The following is a 13753-nucleotide window of genomic DNA, read 5'->3' on the forward strand; positions in this document are numbered from 1 at the left end:
CCATCTGCCCATCTCGCGTTCTCTTTAAAGGGAAATAAGTATGGCAGCCTCCATATCACTCTCACCTCGGGTTCACTTTAATAGAGGGAAGCCTTTGGAGTCTTTCTCCATTGTCCTCGACCAGGCACGGAGCTAGGGGGGGTCGGGGTAGGACAAGTGCCCCGGGGCGCCGGGTCCCCAAGGGCGCACAGCTGAGCTTCGGGGTTTTTTTTTTGTTGTTGTTGTTTTTTTTGCGGGGGGGGGGGGGGGTGACGGGAGCAGCGCAGAGAAGAGAGAGAGCTGTGCGGACGGTGGGGAAGGAGGGCCATCTCCCCCCTCCTTCCCTCACCTTAGGTGCTCTCTCTCTCCCTCGCTGTCCCCTCCAATGTCTGTCCGGTGGCTGGCAGCGGCGGGCGGAACTCACTTCCGTCTCGCTCCAGCGCCGGCCGGAAGTTCGGGTGCGCAGCCGCTGCTCTGGTCTGGACCAGGCCAGAGTAGCGGCAGATCCATCCGGCGCTGCGACGAGACGGAGGTAAGTTCCGCCCGCCGCTGCCAGCCACCGGACAGACATTGGAGGGGACAGCGAGGGAGGGAGAGCAGCTCTTCCTCTTCTCTGCGCTGCTCCCCTCCTGCTGGGGAGGGGGACACCTGGCTACCTACTCTGGGCACCTATACCCCTGGCTACCTACTCTGGGCACATATATACCCCTGGCTACCTACTCTGGGCACATATATACCCCTGGCTACCTACTCTGGGCACATACCCCTGGCTACCTACTCTGGGTACATATACCCCTGGCTACCTACTCTGGGTACATATACCCCTGGCTACCTACTCTGGGCACATATATACCCCTGGCTACCTACTCTGGGCACATATATACCCCTGGCTACCTACTCTGGGCACATATATACCCCTGGCTACCTACTCTGGGCACATATATACCCCTGGCTACCTACTCTGGGCACATATACCCCTGGCTACCTACTCTGGGCACATATATACCCCTGGCTACCTACTCTGGGCACATATATACCCCTGGCTACCTACTCTGGGCACCAGTGGCGGACACAGGCAGCAGTGGGCCCCTGTGCAAAATATCAATTGTGGGCCCCCCTGACCTGCGGCGCGCGAAGCGGCAAAAAATGGGCGTGGCTATAACCTACGACGCGCGAAGCACGCCGCAGCAAAAAATGGGTGTGGATAGAACCTGCGGCGCGTAGCGCCGCGGCAAAAAATGGGCGTGGCAATGACCGGATAAGGGCGGAGCTAACTGTAATTTAAAGTGATCCCGGGGTGAGAGTGATATGGAGGCTGCCATATTTATTTCCTTTTAAACAATACTAGTTGCCTGGCGGCCCTGCTGATCTATTTGGCTGCAGTAATAAACTGAATTACACCAGCAACAAGCATGCAGCTTAATCTTCTCAGTTCTGGCAATATTGTCAGAAACCCCTGACCTGCTGCATGCTTGTTCAGGGTCTATGGTTGAAAGAATAAGAGGCAGAGGACCAGAACGGCAACCAGGCAACTGGTATTGCTTAAAAGGAGAGAAATATGGCAGCCTCAATATTATTCTCACCTCAGGTTCCCTTGAAAAGTGCAACGCAAAGACAGTGGGCCCAGGTTTTGGTGACCCTTTCCCCAGAAAATTCACATAATGTGAGCAGGTTTTCTCATGAAAATACACATAATGTGAGCAGATATGCCCAGAAAATACGTGCAATCATGTCGGCAGATATGCCCAGAAAATACGTGCAATCATGTCGGCAGATATGCCCAGAAAATACGTGCAATCATGTCGGCAGATATGCCCAGAAAATACGTGCAATCATGTCGGCAGATATGCCCAGAAAATACGTGCAATCATGTCGGCAGATATGCCCAGAAAATACGTGCAATCATGTCGGCAGATATGCCCAGAAAATACGTGCAATCATGTCGGCAGATATGCCCAGAAAATACGTGCAATCATGTCGGCAGATATGCCCAGAAAATACGTGCAATCATGTCGGCAGATTTGCCCAGAAAACACATGCAATCATGTAGCAAATTTGCCCAGAACATACATGCAATCATGTGGCAGACCTGCCCAGAACATACACGCAATCATGTGGCAGACCTGCCCAGAACATACACCTGCTAAAATAAATAATAAAAAAAACCATTTACTCACCTGCAGCAGCAGACCTCCTGTCCCAGCCTCCATCCAGCGCGCAGCTCCCATGGGTGGTTGGGTGGATAGGTAGCCTGGTGGGTAGGTAGGTAGGCAGCCCTTAGCCGGGTGGGTAAGTAGCCTGGTGGGTGGCTGGGTAGCCGGGTGGGTGGGTAGCCTGGTGGGTAGGTAGCCTGGTGGGTGGGTAGGTGGGTGGTTAGGTAGCTGGGTGGGTGGGTAGGTAGCCTGGTGGGTCTTTAGGTAGGTAGCCTGGTGGGTTGGTAGGTAGCCGGGTGGGTAGGTAGGTAGGTAGCCTGGTGGGTGGGTAGGTAGGTAGCCGGGTGGGTGTGTAGGTAGCCGGGTGGGTGGTTAGGTAGCCGGGTGAGTGGTTGGGTAGCCGGGTGGGTGGGTAGCCGGGTGGGTAGGTAGCCGGGTGGGTAGGTAGCCGGGTGGGTAGGTAGCCGGCAGGGTGGTTAGGTAGCTGGGTGGGTAGGTAGACGGGTGGGTGGTTAGGTAGCCGGGTGGGTAGATGTGTGGGTGGTTAGGTAGCCGGGTGGGTAGCCGGGTGGGTGGTTAGGTAGCCGGGTAGGTAGCCGGGTGGGTGGGTAGGTAGCCGGGTGGGTGGGTAGGTATCCGGGTGGGTGGGTAGGTAGCCGGCAGGGTGGTTAGGTAGCTGGGTGGGTAGGTAGCCGGGTGGGTAGACGGGTGGGTGGCTAGGTAGCCGGGTGGGTAGGTAGCCGGGTGAGTGCGTAGATGTGTGGGTGGTTAGGTAGCCGGGTGGGTGGGTAGCCGGGTGGGTAGGTAGTCGGGTGGGTGGTTAGGTAGCCGGGTAGGTAGCCGGGTGGGTAGGTAGCCAGGTGGGTGGTTAGGTAGCCGAGTGGGTAGGTAGCCGGGTGGGTGGGTAGGTAGCCGGCAGGGTGGTTAGGTAGCCGGGTAGGTAGCCGGGTGGGTGGGTGGGTAGCCGGCAGGGTGGTTAGGTAGCCGGGTGGGTAGGTAGCCGGGTGGGTGGTTAGGTAGCCGGGTAGGTAGCCGGGTGGGTGTGTGGGTATCCGGGTGGGTAGGTAGCCAGCAGGGTGGTTAGGTAGCCGGGTAGGTAGCTGGGTGGGTGGTTAGGTAGCCGGGTGGGTGTGTGGGTATCCGGGTGGGTGGGTAGGTAGCCGGATGAGTGTGTGGGTAGCCGGGTGGGTAAGGTAGCCGGGTGGATGGGTGTGTAGCTATCCGGGTGGGGGGCCCGACTCCTATCCTCCCTCACTCACCTCGGGGCCCCCCTCCCGGTATGCGCGGCGGCGGCGGCGGCGGCGGGCGGGAGAGCAGAAAATCCAGGAAGTCTCCGCCGGGGCTGCAGCAGACACTAGAGGCTGCTGCCGCTTGGTCTCCCGTGTCTCCAACTTTGTACACTGCTCGCTACTTCCTGGTTTAGTAGCGAGCAGTGTACAAAGGAGACACGGGAGACCAAGCGGCAGCAGCCTCTAGTGTCTGCTGCAGCCCCGGCGGAGACTTCCTGGATTTTCTGCTCTCCCGCCGCATCGCATGAGGGGGAGGGGGAGGGGGGGCCGATGTGAGGGGGGAGGACAGGAGTAGGGGCCCCCCAGGTTAAAATAAAAATAAAAGGTAAAATTAAAAAAAAAAAACTGGAATACTTAATGGGCCCCTGAAGCAGCGGAACTTCAGGGGCCCTTGTGCGGCGGCACGGCCTGCACGGCCGTATGTCCGCCACTGCTGGGCACATATATACCCCTGGCTACCTACTCTGGGCACATATATACCCCTGGCTACCTACTCTGGGCACATATATACCCCTGGCTACCTACTCTGGGCACATATATACCCCTGGCTACCTACTCTGGGCACATATATACCCCTGGCTACCTACTCTGGGCACATATATACCCCTGGCTACCTACTCTGGGCACTTATACCCCTGACTACATATATTGGGCACATACACCCCTAACTACATATACTGGGCATATACCCCTGGCTACCTACTCTGGGCACATATACCCCTGGCTACCTACTCTGGGCACATATACCCCTGGCTACCTACTCTGGGCACATATACCCCTGCCTACATATATTGGGCACATATACCCCTGGCTACCTACTCTGGGCACATATACCCCTGCCTACATATATTGGGCACATATACCCCTAACTACATATACTGGGCATATACCCCTGGCTACCTACTCTGGGCACATATACCCCTGCCTAAATATATTGGGCACATATACCCCTAACTACATATACTGGGCATATACCCCTGGCTACCTACTCTGGGCACATATACCCCTGCCTAAATATATTGGGCACATATACCCCTAACTACATATACTGGGCATATACCCCTGGCTACATATACTGGGCACATATACCCCTGACTATATATACTGGGCACATATACCCCTGACTATATATACTGGGCACATATACCCATGGCTACATATACTGGGCACATATACCTCTGGCTACATATACTGGGGACACATACCCCTGCCTACATATACTGGGCACATATACCCCTGGCTACCTGTTCTGTGGACATCTCTACCCCTGGCTACCTGTTCTGGGGACATCTATACTGCTGGCCACCTATTCTGGGGACACCTATAGACCTGGGGCTACCTATTTTTGGGGAACCACTGCTGTCAGATTGAGTGTATTTTGGGGAACTGCTGCCAGGTGAGAGGTGTCTACCATATTAAGGGGGCATTCTGCCTATTTATGTGAAATGCTGTCTATTTATGTGCCTCATGACTGCTGAATTTGTCTTGTTTGGGGCCTCATGGTTACTGAATTTGTCTTGTTGGGGGCCTCATGATTTGTTGGGGGCCTCAAGATCGCTGAATTTCAGCTCTGCGTAATATGTTGGCGCTTTATAAATACAACAAATAATAATAATAATTTGTCTTGTTGGGGGCCTCATGATTGCTGAGTTTGTCATGTTTGCTCATTATTGCTGAATTTGTCTTGGAACATGCTGGAAGGTACATACTGAGGGAGGGTGGGTGAGCGTGAGCCTGCTAACCTCCATGTACATTTGGCTCCACCCATAACCACGCCCATATTTGGCCACGCCCCTTCACCTTAGGGGGCGCATTAATAGTCTTTGTCCCCGGGCGCTGAAAACCCTAGCTACGCCTCTGTCCTCGACCCCACCAATCCAGCTCTGAGACTCTCTAATCCAATCCAACAAGAGCTTGTTAGATTTGCTCTGGTGGCCTCACAGCGCTTGCACAAGTCCTGTCCGTTCCTGCGCAGCAGTGTGGAGCTGCTCGTGCACAACATTTTCCCATTGTAAATAAGTGTATCAGTGCTACTGCGCAGGCGCAACGCGTACATTGGCTTTAACACCAAGGGGGAACGGCTGCAAAGCAGTGGATCCCAGCGAACAGCGGCGGGCTTCAGGAGGATCAGAGAAGCTTCTGGATGATGCACTGGGTCATGCCTCTACCAAGAATGCGCTCCCGGATGAATCCCAAATGGGTGTCCTTTGGAATAATCCGGATAATTACTGCACCTAAGTGGGTGGGGGGGTGGGGTTAATTTACCCATCCCCCGTCTTCTTTAATGCGTCCCACATTGCGTTTAATGCTGCGTTCCAATTCGCAGTCACGGGATTACCACTGCTTCCTCCTTCAACCCTATGGAGAGAGCGTGGTAGTCATGTGACCATATATTGGAACGCAGCGTCAGGTGGGACGGAGGCTGGGTAAGGTAACCCCCACTCTGGTGCAGTAATTATCAGGATGAATTCCGAATAAAACCCATTCGGAATTCATCCCTGCCCTCTACCTCGCCAATTATCTAACTCTTCTTTCCTTTTTCTTGCTCACAGGTTCCCTTTAACTCTTCAGTTTAGAAGCAGACGTTATACTGAATGTAAAGTGTTATCAGACAGCTGTAACTGCAGCAAGCCTGGTCAGCACTCCTCTCAGCCTCGCCCCACACAGGAAGCTGACACAGATTAGCAGCATTCTGAGAATTTACTTTCACTTCTGTCAGCGATGGCGTCTGCTGGTGTGAGAGCGGAGCTGGAATGTTCTGTCTGTCTGAACATTTATACAGATCCTGTCAGCCTGACATGTGGCCACAGCTTCTGCCGGGGCTGTATTGATCGTGTGCTGGATACACAGGAGGGTTCTGGGAGATATTCCTGTCCTGAATGCAGAGCAACATACAGCACACGTCCTGCACTGCAGAGGAACTTCGCGCTGTGCAATGTGGTGGAGAATGTCCGGCCTACCCAGCCTGATCAGGAGGAGAATACAATCTTCTGCAGTAACTGTGTTGACTCTCCTGCACCTGCTGTAAAGTCCTGTCTGCACTGTGAGGTTTCCCTGTGTGATAAACACCTGAGAGTCCACAGCAAGGCTCCACAACACGTCTTATGTGACCCCACCACCAGCCTGGAGAACAGGAGATGCTCCATCCATCTGGAACCCTTGAGGTATTTCTGTACTGAAGACTCTGCCTGTATCTGTGTGTCCTGCAGTCTGGCTGGGGAACATCGGGGACACCAGGTGGAGACCCTGGAGGTGGCCTCTATGGAGAAGAAGGGGAAACTGAGAAATGATCTACAGAGACTGATAACTGTGAAACGGGAGATGGAGAAAAGAGTCCAGAGTCTGAAGAATCAACAGAGAGAAGCACAAGAAAAAGCAGCTGGTGAAACGGAGAGAGTCACAGCCCTGTTCAGAGACCTCAGGAGGCATCTGGAAAATCTGGAGAGGAGAGTCCTGAGTGACATCACTAAGCAAGCACATGGCTATGATGATGTCATCAGACAGCTGGAGATAAAGAAGGAGGAGCTGACTAGGAAGATGCGTCACATTGAGGAGCTGTGTAACATGACTGACCCACTGACTGTGTTACAGGAACCAGACACAGGTGACTTGTGTGACACTGAGGAGGAGACTCGGGATCAGCAGCTCCATGATGGGTGGGATGTGGTGGAGATGCAGATCTTACACACATTACACACAGGGTTATCTCCTTTAATGGAGGGGGTCAATGAAAGCTTCAACATACAGGAAGCTGCAGACCTATTGCTGGATGTAGACATCACTAATAACAGGGTGCATGTATCACCTGACAGGAAAACTGCATCCAAGTCCTCAAACCATGAACACCCAGACACGCCGCAGAGATTTCAGAATGAACCTCAGGTGCTGAGCAGACAGAGTTTCTCCTCAGGGCGACACTATTGGGATGTAAGTGTTGGGGGGTCGAAGAGATGGAGGGTTGGGGTGTGTTACCCCAGTATAGCCAGAAGAGCAGATCAGGTAGGGATTGGATATGATAAGAACTCCTGGGTTTTGGGGAGACATACATCTTTTAAATCCTGGGTTGCGCTCTTTTTAAATTTTATACGCGCTCCTAAACATGAATATTTTGTGACACATGATAGGGAAGAGATCCCATTATCTGACTCGATCCCTAGAAACAAAGTCAGAATATGTCTGGATTATGAGGCAGGGCGGATCTCCTTCTATGACCTGTGTGACCCCATCACACACCTCCACACCTTCACTGCTGCCTTCACTAAGCCCCTCCATGCTGTGTTTCAGGTGGGAAATGGTCACATACAGCTATGCGGGGGAAACTGAGGCTATCTGAGATCTATTTTTCAGAGATTACTGACACCAAAGGGAGGGATTCAGCCAATAGGATAAAGTGGTGGGTGGAGATTCCAGACGGTGTTCTGAAGGTTTTCAAATCTACATCGATCAGTTGAGATTCTCCTGATCTCTAATACAGTGTACAGGTGTTTGTTATTTTGCTCACTGCCTTATTAATATATAGTGCATAAATTCTGCAGCATAACCAGCTTGGGATGGTTGGGAGGTGTTCCCAACCATCCCGAGCTGCCCAGCACTGTTCCTGGGAAGTCTGGTTCTGTGTCCACATCCCCTGTGTACCTCATTTAACTGATTTTAATAAGCTATTCACTAATAGTTAGGCAGCGCTCCACCATTTATTGGACTGGTGTTTTTAAAGTTTCGAAGACTGTTTGTTTGACCTGTTAACTAATTGCCTTATTCCTGTGAGCACTTGTGTACAATCTGGTTTTTACTGTTCCTGGGAAGTGTGGTTCTGTGTCCACATCCCCTGTGTACCGGCATGCACCCCCCAACCAGTCATCCAGAGTATATGCGCAGTAACAACCATGCTTCTCTCACCTCCTCCAGGCTCCAACAACGTGCGTCCTCCTCTCTCCACTCATCTCTTGCTCTAGTGTTTAGTTCTTCTGCGATTACACGCAATGTGAGGAGACTGAGATGCCAGGCAGTGAGCTGGGAGAGGATGCAATCACATCGCTGGAGCCCGGAGAAGGTGAGAGAAGCACAGCTACTCCTGCAGATATAAGCTGGGCAGGCTCAGGACGGGAGTCACTAAACGCCACCAAAGAGGGGGGAACCATAAGACACCAGGAAACCACGTGGGTTGTGCATGTATGGAAAGGAAAATGCGCTGGGAGCAGCGTAGGGACAAGCGTAGGCCATGGAGAGGTAACGTATACCCTTTACATGGGGCGCGGGGGATATTCACATTAGGGGGGGGGAGCATTGGGAGTTTCTTCACGTTCATTGATCGTTGGGAAACTGCACGCTGTTACTGCCACACACACGATCAAGCAACATCTTGCAGCATGCGCAATTGAGAATGTGACCAATTTTCGTTCTGAAATTGGTCGTATTGTCGGTCGGGAATGCACTTGGAGACACCGATTTTTCATTCAATTACAATAAACGAATTTGATGGCCAATCGGCCGCCAAGTCACCTGATGTATGGTCACCTTAAAGGATACCTCAACCATAAAAAATTATAGCTGCAGTGTGTTGGGGGTTAAAATTACATACCTCTCGTCCTGTGGTGCATAGCGATCGGCTCAGAAGCATGCGACCTTGTCTTCTCTGGGCTGCATGTGCGCTCCACTACACCAAGCGTCACATGCTAATCATGCTAATCATGTGACGCTTGGCGCATTGGAGCGCACACGCAGCCCACAGGAGACAAGGTAGCGTGCTTCTGAGCTGATCGCTATGCGCCGGCCAGAAGTGAACAGGGGAGGACATACTGCGCACACAGGGCGCAGTATGTCCGGGTCATAGGTTAAACAAGTCGCTGGGACACCGGCATGAATATTAGACTAACGGTGGCAGACGGAGGGGGGGCAGGAGGACGAGAGATATGTAATTTTAACCCCCAACACATAGCAGCTATAATTTTTTTCGGTTGAGGTATCCTTTAACTCTGCAGTGAGAGAAGAGATCGGCAATGATGATTGCCCTATGCAAAAAAAAAATAAAAAAAAATAAATAAATAAATAAATAAATTGAGACTATTTACAAATAACGGACATGACACCAAATGCCAAAAACGGCTGCATTGGATTTGTGCAGCTTTAAGGCTCCCTCCACACTGCAAATCCGATTTGCGATTCCGAATCCGATTTGTGATTCTGAGTTTCCCTGGATGCTATCAAAAGAAATACGCAGTAATGATTATAAATCACAAATCGGAATGGCATGTAGGGTACAAGAGGCTTTAAGTTGAATACATTTGCTTGAAAACCTCATAGGATTTGCATCAACAAAATCTTTCCAGCCATTCTCTGGGGCAGGAGAACCCACTAGGAATCAGAATTTCAGTTTTAGAAATGTGTTGCTGTTTATAGGGGCACTATGACTAAAATGTGTACAATTTAACGTGTATACTACACATACATCTAAGATGTACATTTGTCTCTTAGGGAATGCACTGTAAATGACTTTATTCCCATTTAGCTGTCACAGTAAGGGCTTGTTCACACTTAGGGTTTTTTTTTTTTGTTTTTTTTTTGAGCGCGGCGCTTATAATAAATTCTTATGGGACAGTTCATATCAGCGCGTTATGTCCGCTTTCCGTTCAGCAAATCGCTGCCTGCACCATTTTTTTAGGGCGATTTTGCCTCAATGGATGGTGTAGGAAAAACGCAAAACGCTCACAAAATCGCTTTAAGCAAGCGATTGCATTCGCTCTTTTAAGAACAAATACATTGTATTTATTCTTTTACGGGTCAAAGAGTTCATTTCATGACTCGCATCAGGAAGTGGAAGAGCAGAATCGCTCTGCTTTCACATCGCCTGAGCGCCGGGAGGGGTAAAAACGCCCACAAAATCGAAAATCACTGCCGTCAGAGATTTCAATTTTAGATGTCAACAAAGCCTAAGTGTTTTTATTCTGACGGCTCTGACCTCTTGGTTTTTCGGACTAGTCCATCTCCTCATGAGATTCTCACTTTTTTTTTTCTTTTCAAATGCCTTTACTGAACGACCGTTGCAAAGTCCACAGTGTGTGAGCAAGTAGGCAGGCCAGCCAGCCAACATCTTTGTGGAGATCCTTGCCAGGAAGGGCTTTTGAAATAATGAAGTTTCCCCCATGAGGAGATGGACTGGTCCTAATCCTGCCAGTAACGGGTAAGAAGCATTGGCTTATAAACAGAAATAAAGCCATTTACAGTACATTTTACTCTGGCACAAATGTTTTTTACAGCACTTTACACTTCTTGTCATCCTGTTCCTTTCAATAAGAAAGAAACTGAAAGACAGAAGTTATACCAGTTTCCTGGCAGTCCTGCTGATCCTCGGCCTCTAATGGCAACTGGTATTGTTTTTGTATTGGTATTCACCCCACCATTTGTTGAGTACTATGTACAGCGCTATTAAAGATGTTGGCGCTATATAAATAAATAATAATGTCCAAAAGGTAACAATAGGCAGCCTCCATATTCTTCTCCCTACAATTGTCCTTTAAGGCTGCTTCCACACAGGGACGTTACAGGCGCAGGTTAGTGCAGCCTGTAACGCTCCCCCAACGCACAGCAATGTGACACAAGTGGGCTGTTCACACTGCCCACGTTGCGTTACATGTAACGCTGCACGTTGTTGTGAAAGTGCAGCATGCTACGGCGTTGGAGCGGCTTAGGCCGCGTTAGACTGTTTGCACATGCTCAGTCATGTTGGGGAGGAGGGGAGAGCGGCCAGGCACATGGCTAATTAATATTCACTGCACGGTGTGACGTGCAGTGTTTACTTCCTGGAGCGGCCGCTCTGTGCGGTGATTGGCCGGCGGGACCACATGATGCCGCATGCGCCCAAGAGTACGCATCACGGCATCACGGACGCCAGAGTGAGCTGCACAACGCGGCTCACTCTGACGTCCACAGCAGAGAGCACCAGGCCTTGCGTTAGGTGCATGTTATGCGACCTTAACGTAGCACCTAACGCAACGTCTTAGTGTGCAAGTAGCCTTAGAGCTATATTAAAAGTTTGTTTGCAGAGGTGGGTGGAGAAATCGGGCAACCGCCCCGCCCACTGTTTTGTTTTTCACTGTCACCTTTATAAGGGGCGTGTCACAGGCTATGTTGGAGGACAGTTAGTTGTTAATATGTTATTAGCTATTATGTAATCAGTCTGCTTTATTATTGAAATTATGATTTGTTTGGTTTAAATTGCCTCCTAAATACTAATAAAAGGCTGCGGCCATTGTGATTATTGCATTTGGTTGTGGAGTCGTATTTATTATATACAAGGTTTAATACCATCTTGTTGCAGCAGGTAAGGTTTGTATATTCCTGGCTGGATCTGGCGTATGGTGTCTGCCAAATATCTGTATTCATTCTGCCCTCCACAGGAATACAGAGAGCCAGAACATTCTGCACAGAGATGATCAATTACATGCAAACTTCATGCAACTTGTATGCAGCTGGGAACTAGACAGGTCAGGAAGTGCACGTGATTGGCTGCTGCATGCAGTGTGCAGGATGTGGACTGAGGCAATGCGGGAGTCTTGCCTTGCCTGTAAATACTGCAAACAAGTAAATGACACAGAGATCAGCGCATCACTTAGGCTATGTTCACATTATAAATAGCAAGAGCTGTTTCAAGCGCTGAGGGCTTGTTTCCACTGTAGCGGTGCGGAATCGCCTGGATTCCACCGCTGAAGAAATCGCATGCGGCTGCGTTTCCCCATGCGGATTTCCCCGCGATTTCGCATGCGATTTCGCATGGCAAGGAGCCATGCGAATTTAACCATGTCACTGCCTGTGTTAAGTTGCGAAATCGCGGGGAAATCCGCATGACAAAGCCGCATGCGATTTCCCTATTAAATACATTAGCGGCGATTCGCATGCATTCCACTCGCAGGCGAATTCGTTGACTCTTTTGTGCGTTTTTTTACCGCTGAAAAAACGCACCTCAACAACGCTACAGTGGAAACAGGCCCATCCACTTGCATTACATGTGCGAATCCGCATGTGTTGGACACATGCGGATTCGCGATAGTGGAAACGAGCCCTGAGGGTTTTTTTTTTTTTTTAATCGCCTTTCCCTGGGCTTTTGAACTGATCTTTCTGCACTCACAGCTGTTCACAAGGTCACAGACAGGCTGACTAAGGCCTGGTGCACACCAGAGGAGTTTTTGTTTTGAGGTTTTTAAATCTGCTGCTAATGTTATCCTATGTGTCTGTGCACACTGGAGCAATGAGGTTTCAAAAGCTCTTCCCAATGTAATGCTATGGGGTTTTTTTACAAAACCTCATTGCTCCAGTGTGCACAGACACATAGGATAACATTAGCAGCAGATTTAAAAACTCAAAACGCTCAGAAAAACTCCTCTGGTGTGCACCAGGCCTACGAGCAGAGAGCTGTCTGTGACTAATAAACAAAGCACACACACAGAGCCTGCAGGGGGTGTGGGGGAGGTCTGCATAACGTCTCCCTATCACAGCACATTCCTCTCTGGGCTGGCTCGACAAAGGAAAGAAGATTAGATACATTACAGAGACAGTGCAACTGAGTACATTTGAAATCGGCGCCGGTAGACTTGGGCACAGGATACAGCGGTATATAGCTGTTCCTGCTTCTGCACAAGTCCGGGCCGATTTAATTACTATTCCCTCTCCAGGCTGACATGGATAGTGGGGGAATGAAATAATTCGGCTTCCAGCGATTGCTGGAGGCTGAATTATTATGTTTTGAAGCAACTTCGGCTCCGTCTTCTGACGGAGCCGATGTTACTCACTGAGCGCTTCAATAGGAGGGATTCCTATTGAAGTCTATGGAGGTGACGGCTGCGCCCAAATCTAGCAGCGCTGAAAAGCACTGCTCCGGTACAACTAGAAAAGGCTGCAGTAATCCAGACCACATTAGAACAGGTATAGGAGCCTATAGGCTAGAAGAAATAAGGCTGAACATTTTGTTACAGAGTCTCTTTGTCTGAATGGGGGTGGTGATAGTTAATGAGATGCAAATAATACTGACTTTGATGCAGGATTATGCAAATTATGTATGCAAATATACGTGGCTTGAAAATGGACCAATCAAATTAAAATTTGACGCTATGCAATTGGTCCATTCTGCACTCCGTACTAGTCACACCATCCTGCATGTCATTGATCATCCCTACTCCTAAAGACTAGTGCAGGCACCTGTGCAGTGCCAGATGGGGATCAGTGACTGGACCCAGCAGTACATGTGCCTGGTACAGACTGCGGGCATATCCATAAGAGGTAAGAGCCCTGGGGGCAGCACTACCAGCCTTGTATGGAGGATCTGGTAATACAGACATTTAC

The 13753-nt window shown here is 50.2% G+C and overlaps 1 protein-coding gene across 1 annotated transcript; it reads left to right on the forward strand.

Annotated features, from left to right (window-relative positions):
- The first annotated feature begins 6142 nt into the window (after positions 1-6142).
- On the forward strand, positions 6143-11680 carry LOC137527979 (E3 ubiquitin-protein ligase TRIM11-like). The gene has a single exon (XM_068249135.1). The coding sequence runs from the start codon at positions 6143-6145 to the stop codon at positions 7742-7744; it is 1602 nt and encodes a 533-aa protein (XP_068105236.1). The 3' UTR covers positions 7745-11680.
- The last annotated feature ends 2073 nt before the right edge of the window (positions 11681-13753 follow it).

This window comes from Hyperolius riggenbachi, chromosome 8, assembly GCF_040937935.1.
Source record: "Hyperolius riggenbachi isolate aHypRig1 chromosome 8, aHypRig1.pri, whole genome shotgun sequence".
Lineage (NCBI taxonomy): Eukaryota > Metazoa > Chordata > Amphibia > Anura > Hyperoliidae > Hyperolius > Hyperolius riggenbachi.